An 11029-nucleotide genomic window follows, 5' to 3' on the forward strand; every position below is an offset into this window, starting at 1 on the left:
AAATGAATTTTAAAATATAATTCGAAAAGATCACTTTTTTTAATTCCTCCCAGAAGCTTTCAATCATTTTTATTTTCTTGATAATTCGAACTCACAATTTTTGAATTAAAATTAAAAATGTTTACCATATGAAAAACTCCATCTTGTCACTTAAAATATTACTCTCTACGTTCCATTTTATGTAGCATCATTTCCTTTTTGATCTGTCTCAGAAAGAAATATTATCTTTCCTTATTTGGTAATTATTTAATGACATCATTTCTATTTTATTTTTAGTAAGTCCGACTTTATAAAAAAAGACAATTAAAAAGTAAACTTTAAGATAAACAATTTTGTAAATTTTATAAAATCATTATTTATTTTTTAAATTTCATGTCCGATTAAATGACGATACATAAAATGGACGGACGGAGTACTTAAAAAAAAAAAAAAAAAAAAAAAAGAGAAAAGAATCTTAAAAACAGTTACTAGCCAAAACAAAAAAGCATCAACTTTACATTTTCCAATTCCAATACCAATAAAACCAAAAACACTGATTGTGTCAGTGCGGTTTTCACTCTTTGTATACCCCAAATCTCCTAAATTTTCAAATTCCCAAATCAAAAAAATAATTGGGTTTTCAAGAAAAGCTGTAAAACTGTAATCTTTATTTTCTTTGTTCTTTTGTAAATTTTTATATTGAATGAATCTCTATTTTTTTTTAATGAATGAATTTATTTTTGTTGTTTTTAATCATGTGGGGTTCTTCAATTTGTTGATTTATGCAGAAAATCTGAAATTCTTGAAAAAAGACGATGAAATCTGGAAAGGGTCATCATGGGGAAGAAGAAGAGGATGAGTATGATGTTGGTTCTAATAGAGATGCTACACCTTCCAGTAACAGTACTAAAGGTTTGTGAATATTTTTTATGTTAGTATTTGTGTAGTTTCCCTTTTTTTTTTTTATCACTGTGGTGTTCGGGCTAGCATAATTTCACGAGATACCTGTCAGGTCTCACCAGTGACTGATGCCAAGTATGTCTGGCCAGTGAGACAAGGACAGATGGAAAGAATCAAGAATCACCTAGTGTTTATTACTCCCTCCGTTTCAAAATAGTTGGCCCTTTCTGACTTTGCACTCCCTTTGAGAAAGTGTTTATTAGGGATTTATTTTACTAAATTTGTCTTATTAATTATGAAGTAAATATTCTTTGTTTAGTCATTTAATGTTGAGGGTAGTATTGAAAGAACATAATAAAATACTCATGATTTCATCAAAAGGGCAACTAAATTGAAACAAATATTTTTAGAAAGAGGGCCAACTAAAATAAAACGGAGGGAGTATTTGTGTAGTTTTTTCTTTTTCTTTTGATAATTGTGGTGTCTATCCAGCTTCATGTACCTCGACTAATATCACAGGATACCGCCACCTCCCACCTCCACCGAGGCTAGGAGAGATGAGAAGAATCACCTAATGTTTATTAGTTGTGTAGTTTTTTATATAATCGTGATGTTCGGATCAACTTTCACACACCTCGACTAATTAGACACGATACCTGCCACCTCCCACCAGCAATCGAAACTAGGTAAGATTGTCCACCAAGGCTGGGACAAATGGGAAGAATCAACTGGTGTTTAGCAGTTGTGTAGTTTTATGGTAGAATTTTATGCAAGAAAGTATTTTTGAGGTGTAATTGAATGTGAGAATAGAAATTCTGAATATTTGATGCTAGTGTTTGTGTAGTTTTATGGTTGAATTTTCAGCAATAAAGCATCCATTTTTTTTAATAACACTGGTGGCAGGGCCATCTTTCGTGCAATTCAATTAAATTTTGAAGTGTGAATAGAAATTCTGAAAATTTTGTTGTTTGTGTTTGTGGAGTTTTATGGTTGAATTTTATGCAAGAAGGCATTTTTGAGGTGGAATTGAATGTGTAAATAGAAATTCTGAATATTTTGATGTTAGTGTTTGTGTAGTTTTATGGTTGAATTTTCAGCAAGAACGCATCTTTTTTTTTCTTTTGATAATAGTAGTGTCTGGGCCAGGTTCCATTTGACTTGACTAAATTTGAAGTGTAAATAGAAATTCTGAACTTTTGATGTTATTTTTTGTGTAGTTATATGGTAGAATCTTATGCAAGAATGCTTTTTTTGGGGGTTAGATTCTGAAGTGAACAGAAATTCTGAATATTTGATATTGTTTGTGTAGTTCTATGGTAGAATCTTATGCAAGAATGCTTTTTTGGGGGGGTATATTTTGAAGTGAACAGAAATTCTGAATATTTGATATTGTTTGTGTAGTTTTATGGTTGGAAGTTGTACGTGTCTTTTTTTAGGTGGATTTTGAAGCGTGAATAGAAATTCTGAATATTTTTATGTGAGTGTTTGTGTAGTTTTATGGTTGAATTTTGTGCAAGAAAGCTTTTTTTTTTCTTGAGGTGGATTTTTGTGTGTGAATAGAAATTCCGAACAGTTAAAAGTTAGTGTTTGTATAGTTTTATGGTAGAATTTAGTGCAAGAAAGTATTTTGAGGTGGATTTTGAAGTGTGAATAGAAATCTCAAAATTTTGATGTTATTGTTTGTGTAGTTTTATGGTTGAGTTTTCTGCAAGAAAGCGTTTTCGGCGGTGCATTTTGAAGTATGAATAGAAATTCTGACAATTTTGATTTGAAGGTTAGTAGGTAGTGGAGTGCTTTGCTTTCCCATGCCTGGAGTATTAGCATTAGTGTTGTATTTTCGTTTTCATTGATTCCTATTTCCTTCCGTTGTTTCATTAGCCTTGATTATTGTATTTGTATTTTCTTCTTGTTCTTCCTGCTTGTTGCTGCTGTCTTCCTTTTCATCGGATTTTGGCTGAGGGTCTTTTTCCTAGGTGGTCGAGTCCTTTGCTTTCCCATCTCGGTGTATTAGTATTAGTCTTGTATTTTCATTTTCATAGATTTCTATTTCCTTCTGTTTTTTCGTTAGCCTGGATTATTGTATTTTCTTCTTGTTGTTCCTGCTTGTTGCTACTGTTGTCAGATTGGAAGCAGCCTTCTTACCTTCTCAATGTAGGGTTAAGGTCGGCGTACACACTACCCTCCCCGGACCCCATCTGTGGGATTACACTGGGCTTTCGTTGCTGTGGTTTGTATTAATTGTTTAAAATGTCATTTATTTCTTGTTGGAAGTGACAGAAGGGAAGAACAGTGACAAGGCAAATGCAATTAGGTCGAAGCATTCAGTAACAGAGCAGCGTCGGAGGAGCAAGATCAATGAAAGGTTTGTTTTTAATTTTCTAATTTTAATTATTGTTGATTCAAAAGGAACATAAGGTATGAAGGTAAAATTTAGGTGTTGGATTGCACTCGAGAATCATGAGTTCATGCTCATAAACGAGCTCACAAACTGAACCAATAGCATAGTTAGCTAAACTCTGAAATGATTACAATGTGCTAGTTTATTCATAATCAAGCTATTACCTGTTGCTAACATAAGCCACTCAAATGCTTAGATGGATGTGTGGGCATAGTAGGAGAGATATGATTAGGAATGAAGCTACTCTGGGCAAGGTGGGACTAGCCTCCGTGGAGGATAAGATGACGGAAGCGACCTTTGAGATGGTTCGGGCACGTGAAGAGGAGGTGCGATAGGTTGGCTATAGTGGATGTTAGGAGAGGTAGAGGTAGGCCAAAGAAGTACTGGGGGAAGGTGATTTGGCAGGACGTACCACGCCTTCGGCTTACTAAGGATATGACCCTAGTAGGTAGTCGAATGTTGTACCACCTTTATGTGGGAGAGACAGGGGGACTGTCTTCTCTTACCTTTTTCCCCTTATTAGTTGTATTCGTGTTTTCTACTTGCATAGTATCTTATTCTTCGTCCATTATTATATGTTTAGCTTCTTTTTTTTTGGCGGTGTCCATGTTGCCACTTTGCTGCTGTTGTATTTTTTCCATCTCGTCTTGATGCGTTGTTTTAGTTGCTTTTTATCTTGCTAGAGCGATGGGTTGAGACTGAGAAAGTGACATTAATATTTGCAGCTTAGGACAAGCTTAAGGAAACCTAGGAAGTCGATTTAGGACTTAAAACTCAACAACAGGCAAGCCTGCAAAAGCTTCTTAAAAAGCAGTGGAAGCTTCTCAAAACTGATAAGCTTCATTTATGAATGGAAAAGTATACACAGAAAAAAGCTTTAACATTCCATTAGGAATTACTGCCAGTCTGCTGAAAATATATTGGATATGGATATCAAGTTATGTACTCTCTAAGCAGTAGGTTCTGAACTGGCAAGACACTCAGTACCCAGTGTAATCCCACAAGTGGGATTTGGGGAGGGTATAGTGTACGCAGTCCCATCCCCTACCTAGAGAGCCCCGGCTCAAAAACAAACAAACATTGTAACTACAACAAAGTAGTAGGCTAATTGTAGTACAAGAAACAACAGATAGTAACAGAAATCGTAGGACAAGAACTACAAGAGTAATACTACTACTACTTCTACTGTTGGTATGGAAGGAGAAGCTAAGCAACCTACCACTTCGTACCATTGCAAATACACTTGCTCTGCACTGATGTAAGTCATGTTGATGAACATCTGATCTCCATTTGTATGTTCTGTGATTTTATTTGTGTTGCAACGGGCTCTCTATACTTGCTCAATGTGATATACAAGATAATGCATTTGTTTCTTTATGACTGTGTCTTTAGAATTTGTAACTATCGGTAGAATGTCTGAACACAATTTCTACACTTCTGACAAAGCTTTTTGTCTATCTTTAGATTTCAGACATTGAGAAATTTGATACCTCATACTGATCAAAAACGAGATACCGCGTCATTCTTGTCCGAGGTACATTTTAGAAACAAAACTTTTACATTCATCTTTGAAGTGTAGATTTATTGGTTTCTTTTGATGATCAGTTCTTTCTCTTTGTCGAACTAGAAATGGAGGCTCTCTTTACCAAGAGGAGAAGAGAAGGTCTCTTGACAATAGAAGGTGAATTACTAGTTGATTCTTTGGCCATTTTGTGTTTGTATGCAGGTAATTCAGTACGTACAGTATTTACAGGAGACAGTTCAGAAGTATGAAGGATCGTATCAACCTTGGAACTCAGAGCCTACAAAACTTATGCCATGGGTAAATTGTGTACCTATATTTATAACGTCTCTATTCTCACCATAAATGTTTTGGTTGTGAACTTTTGAATTGGATTCTAGCTCTTAGCTGTGCTAATTATTTGATTCCTCTAACCGAAAATACCCTTGCTTCAGTTTGTTAAGATATTGTTCACATGAATTAGGAATTTGATTAGGATTCTGGTTGTGTAATTATACACTTAATCTAAATTGTACATATTGCAGTACTATAATTTCCAACCAAGCTTGAGGGAAATAATCAAGTTTATCAGTGCAATTTCTCTTTAGTTTTAACGAGGTTAAATAAAGAGAAAGTTACACATGCATAATGATCAGTGATAAAATCTTATACGGAATGGTATTCCCTTTTTCAGTGACAGGTAATGCAGTATAATAATTGTGGGATTTCACGGGGTATGTTGTTTTTTTAACGCAATATAGTCTTAACAGAGACAGAAGTTGCTGCACTTGTAAAAGACACATTGAACTCTCATCTATCTACAAGACTTCCACATAATTGCACCGATACTCTATAAATCGTTCTTAAGTGGAGTTAAATTGGAAAGAGAACTCATCTTTTTTGCAAACCCCTCCCCCACCCCCCCACCCAAAAAAAAATAATAATAATAAATTAAAAAAAAATTCCCCCACTACACACACTCAAACACACAAACACTCTCCGATGACCATTCATGTCATGTACTGGTATGTGCATGGTGCTCTCATTTTGTGGTTCCAATGTTTTTTCATCTTTCCACTATTACATATGTGAACGTGTTGATTTCAGAAGATTGGTCTATATTTTGCTTGCATCTGATCTATGGCTAACTATTCCTAGTTAGATTTTGGTTCGATTGCTTTCTGGTGTTGGCCTTTAGTCCTACAAGATTATGGCATATGCCCACTTCCTCGGTCTTACTTTACTCTCTCTTCCAAATGTAAGTCCATTGATGCAACTTAGGCTATATAAGGGGGCTGCCATTCAGGCTGTGCAGTGATAAGTCCCTGGGTGCAACATAAATTGTGCTATCAACTACCTAAACAGTGTTTTTGCATCTCAGTGAGGTGCATGACTTCATATACTTCATATTGGAGACAATGTGTTTAGTTATATGTGCTACTTTTGAAATCTTTCAGAGAAACAGTCACTGGCGTGCACACAGTTTTCCTGCAACCCCTCAAGCCTTGAGGAATAGTACTGACACAGGGCCAACATATTCAGGAAGGTTTGATGAGAATCTTTTAACCGACACTTCAGCTATGCAAGCAAATCAGCGGAATCCACTTGTATCTCATCCTGGTGGTGATGTTTCCTATAAATCAATGGATCAAGAGAAGGAACTAGTTAGCAGGGCAATTGCAACATCGATACCTCTTCAGGCCAGTGTGCCAGTCCCTGTTCAAAACGATAGTGCCTTCTCTGACTCGCTACCCACACCTGCTTCTGATGAATGCCCCAGCACTACTAATGCTCTGAATGGTCAGGAGTTCGTGATTGAAGGCGGCACAATTAGCATTTCTAGTCCTTACTCTCCACTGTGAGTAAATTACTTTGTTGCTTTTCTTGATAAAACAGTGAGTAAATTCTTTTATTTGGTAGTAGGCTTTCCATGTGCTGCTTTGATGCTTTAAGACACTGCTATCTCTGTCACAGAATAATTTGCATAAAGAAATGTGGTGATATTGAGTATCTTAAGTATGCCTTTGTTGTGATATTGAAACTCTGTATTTCTCATCAGTGATTTGGAATTTTTTTAATTGCGGTGATTGCCCAGGTTGAAATTCTCTAGCTAATGAGTTGTAGTTTTTGTATGCCAAGAAAAGCTTTTGTGTGTCACATTACCGGCTTATCTATATTCTAGCACAATAGCCAGAAATACCATTTATATTCTCATCTTTATGCTTGAATATGTGAAGCTGAGTTGTTGGAATCTTAAAGTAAAAAAGGATAATATCTATATATTTTTTTTCAAACCTCATATGCAACTATTTTGGACGTATGCATGTAGATTTGTTTGAAGTCGGAGTCTTTTATTCGCGATTGCTTATGTTAGATGTAGGGTTGTTCAAGAGAATATTTACTGGTTCTTACCTCTTACATTTGGGACAACCTTTGCTGAGATTCATGTCGAGTTGACTGTTTGCAACGTAATCTTTGGTTAAGTCATCTAATGATATCAATGTGTTTTTCCTGCTGTCCCTTGATGATTTGTTTGCTTTTACTCAGGTTACTGAGTTCGTTCACACAAGCGCTAGAGACTGCTGGTCTTGATCTTTCACAGGCCACTGTCTCGGTGCAAATTAATCTAGGGAAGCAGGCATTTAAGGGAATGAGCTTGGGGCCATCTGTTGCTAAGGTATGAAGCTTTTTCACACATCTTCGAAATGAGTAGCAAACGTAGTTGGTATCCACAAGAATATGTACTATTCATGATCCTACTCACTTTAGGTTAATTTGGGAAATCACGGTATTTAGCTGACCAATACTGTACACATTTCACTCTAGGATACAGAAAATCCTCCTCCACCTGCTGGCGATCAATTTGTGGAGAAATTTCAGGATACAAACAATGGTGAAGAGCTGGACCGGGCTCAAAAGAGGCTCAAGAAATAGATACGACTATAGCATGTCAAATACCAAATCAAATCAGCTCAAGTTTTGCATCACCTCCGCGTAAATCAGATGATCAGTGTATATCCCATTTGTTTTTATCACATCCAAATATCTTCCAGTCTGAATTAAAGACGGATTCTACATGTTCTGAGTTTGTGAAGTCAAAATTTGTATATAGAAGCACATGTCGCTATGCTATGCTATAAATGTCTTGTTTTAAACGATGTATCTTGCTGTAAAATGTCAGGGAAAAATTTTGATTTCTTTTGGTATGTGACAGCAGTTTATGTTGATTGTAAAAGGGTAGAAAGATGAGAGTTATGGGGGGAGTTATACTCAGTGAAGGGAAGGTATGGAGGGCCATGGGTGGCGGGAGGTGATTTTAATGTAATCAGATATCCCAATGAAAGAACAAACTGTTTCAGAATAAATAGAGCAATGGTTGAGTTCTCTGAATGCATTGAAGAGATGGAACTTGTGGATCCTCCTTTACTCAGAGGATCTTGCACTTGGAGAAGGGGCGAGAATAATAAAAGCGCCTCAAGAATTAACAGGTTCTTATACTCGCCATCATGGGAAGAGCAATTTTCTCTCATTAAACAGACAGTATTGCCGAAGATCGGATCCGATCCAATTATGCTATCTTGTGGAGAGTTGAACTTCAAGAAGCATTATTTCAAATTTGAAAGCTGGTGGATGGGAGTAGAAGGGTTCAAAGAAAAGGTAAAACACTGGTGGGGAGATTTCGTTGTGGATAGGAGGCCTGGTTATATTTTAGCAGAGAAATTGAAAATGCTAAAAGTAAAGCTAAAAGATTGGAGCAAAAATAATAGGGGCAATTGGAAACAAAGAAAGGATGATATTTTAAACCAGTTGGCAGACTTGGAGACAATTTAGGAACAAAGAGCTCTCACAGATAATGAGGCATTGTAGAAATCAAACTTAGCTATGAAGTTTGAAGAAGTTACAAGAAATGAGGAGATAACTTGGAAACAAAAGTCAAGAATACAATGGTTGAAACAAGGAGACAAAAACATAAAATACTTTCATAGAATAGCGACAGCTCACAAAAGGGTAAATTCCATAGATAAGCTAAAAGTGGAGGGCATAGAGGTGACAGATTCAGAGGAGATCAAAGAAGCTATACAAAATTACTACAAAAACCTGTATAAGGAGACAGAAGAGTGGAGGCCAGAACTAGTGTTACATGAAGCTACAAGGATCTCAATAGAAGAGCAAGAGAAGCTACAAAAACAATTTGAAGAGAATAAAATTTTCGAAAGCATTAAATTGTGTGCTATGGAAAAGGCACCAGGGCCTGATGGATTCCTTACATCTTTATTTTTGGCTTTCTAGGAATTCATGAAAGAGGATATTGTGAAGACTCCAATATTTTTATGAATATCAAGAGTTTGAGAAACGTTTTAATGCAACATTCATAGCTTTGATCCCCAAAAAGGTAGGAGCCGCAGAGCTGGAATATTTCAGACCTATAAACCTCGTAGGTGGAATATACAAGATTATGGGGAAGATATTGGCGAAAAGACTCAAGAAGGTGGTTAACAATTTAGTTAAAAAACATTAGATGACATTTATAAAAGGGAGACAAATCATGAATGCACCACTAATTGCTAGTGAGTGTGTGGACCAAGACTTAGTGGTGCAGAAGAAGGTGTCATGTGTAAACTAGACATAGAAAAAGTTTACGATCATGTCAACTGGAGATTCTTGTTGAACACGTTCAGACAAAAGGGCTATGGTGAGAAATGGTTAAAATGGATTGGTTTTTGCATTAAAACTGTTAGGTTCTCTGTTCCGGTAAACGATAAACCAGTAGTTTTTTTTGGTTCAGAAAAAGGTCTTAGACAAGGCGACCCTCTATCTCCTTTCCTATTTATGCTAGTAATTGAGGGATTTGATAGCATGATGAGAATAGCGTTACAGAATAGATGGATTAAAGGTTTTGAGATAGGAAATAGCAGGGGGCAAACATTAGAGGTATGTCACCTACAATATGCAGATGACACATTGGTCTTTGTGAGCCTAAGGTTGACAAATGGGGCACATCAGATTAATTTTGACTATTTTTTAAGCTTTTTCTGGCTTGAAAGTTAACTAGGGAAAAACTAGCTTGTTCCCAGTAAAGGAGGTGCCAAACATTCAGTATCTTGCAACCATTCTAGGATACAAAGTGGAAAATTTGCCTACTACATACCTTGATATGCCTCTGGGCAATGAGCACAAAGCAGAGGAAATTTGGGATGGAATTATAGAGAAAACCGAAAAGAAACTTGCTAGGTGGAAGGCTCGGTACATATCATTGGGAGGGAGGCTCACCCTTATCAACTCCGTACTTGATGCACTTCCTACATATGTAATGTCTCTATTTCCCCTGCCTTCCAGAGTTATGAAAAAAATGGATAGACTTAGAAAGGATTTTTTGTGGCATGGGTGCAAAGAAAGGGATTTTTTGTGGCATGGGTGCAAAGAGGGCAAAGGATACAATCTTGTCAACTAGCAGACAACACTGAAGAGTAGAAAGCAGGGTGGTTTAGGCATCAAAAATTTAAAAGCATAGAACAATAGCTTATTGATGAAATGGCTCTGAAGATACAGCAAGGAGGAACATGCATTATGGAGAGAGGTGATTAAACACAAGTTTGGTGAATTCAATCTTTGGTGTACCAATGTGAGCACTGATACTTATGAGGTTGGAGTCTGGAAAACCATCAGAAACCTATGGCCCAATATGAAAAGGAACTTGCAAAACGTAGTCGGAGATGGAAAAAGAATAAACTTCTGGAAGGATGCTTGGAAGGAGCAAAGTCCATTAATGAAGATGTTCCCAGAACTCTTTGTTTTAAGCAACAAACCAGATGGTACCATTGATGACACTTGGAGTGCACAAGGCTGGAACTTATCCTTCAGGAGATTGCTAAATGATTGGAGATTGATAGAGTAGCTAATTTGCTTAGTAGGATTGAAGATTTTAGTGGCACTACTGCTGAACTGGATACATTAAGATGGAAACACAATATGGATGGGCAATTTACTGTTAAAAAAGCTTATAGAATGAAAGGAAGAGTACAATATAGAGGGCAACCAAAAATATAGAGAAACTTATGGAAGAGCCCATCTCCAACCAAGGTAAAATGCTTTACTTGATTGGTGATTAGAAGAGCATGCTTGACACAGGAAGTTTTGAAGAAAAAATGGGCCATCATAGTTTCCAGGTGCTTCTTATGCAATGAGACAGATGAAACAAACAACCACATGTTTTTACACTGCACTTTTACAGCTCAATTTTGGTCTTTGTT

General features: G+C 36.4%; 1 protein-coding gene across 4 annotated transcripts; it reads left to right on the forward strand.

Moving 5' to 3' along the window:
* Positions 1–474: 474 nt before the first annotated feature.
* LOC107847328 (transcription factor BIM2) lies at positions 475–7976 on the forward strand. 4 transcript variants are annotated; one of them, XM_016691522.2, is made up of 8 exons: positions 475–639; positions 768–891; positions 3157–3241; positions 4742–4811; positions 5004–5099; positions 6236–6636; positions 7326–7455; positions 7605–7976. In XM_016691522.2, exons 2-8 carry the CDS (start codon positions 795–797, stop codon positions 7710–7712), a joined length of 987 nt encoding a protein of 328 aa, XP_016547008.1. In that variant the 5' UTR covers positions 475–639; positions 768–794; the 3' UTR covers positions 7713–7976. The 4 variants fall into 4 exon arrangements, with proteins under 4 accessions (XP_016547008.1, XP_016547007.1, XP_016547004.1 ...); XM_016691521.2 differs by having other exon boundaries at positions 479–639; positions 3151–3241; XM_016691518.2 differs by having other exon boundaries at positions 484–639; positions 3151–3241; positions 7612–7976.
* Positions 7977–11029: the final 3053 nt, after the last annotated feature.

The sequence above is a fragment of the Capsicum annuum genome, chromosome 11 (genome assembly GCF_002878395.1).
Source record: "Capsicum annuum cultivar UCD-10X-F1 chromosome 11, UCD10Xv1.1, whole genome shotgun sequence".
Lineage (NCBI taxonomy): Eukaryota > Viridiplantae > Streptophyta > Magnoliopsida > Solanales > Solanaceae > Capsicum > Capsicum annuum.

Bases quoted from the DNA above. Each gene is read 5' to 3' on its own strand.
- LOC107847328 (XM_016691518.2), top strand. From the start codon at position 795: ATGAAATCTGGAAAGGGTCATCATGGGGAAGAAGAAGAGGATGAGTAT. The intron at 3,242-4,741 runs GTTTGTTTTTAA...GTCTATCTTTAG, and splicing joins AGGAGCAAGATCAATGAAAG to ATTTCAGACATTGAGAAATT. The intron at 7,456-7,611 runs GTATGAAGCTTT...TCTAGGATACAG, and splicing joins TGGGGCCATCTGTTGCTAAG to AAAATCCTCCTCCACCTGCT.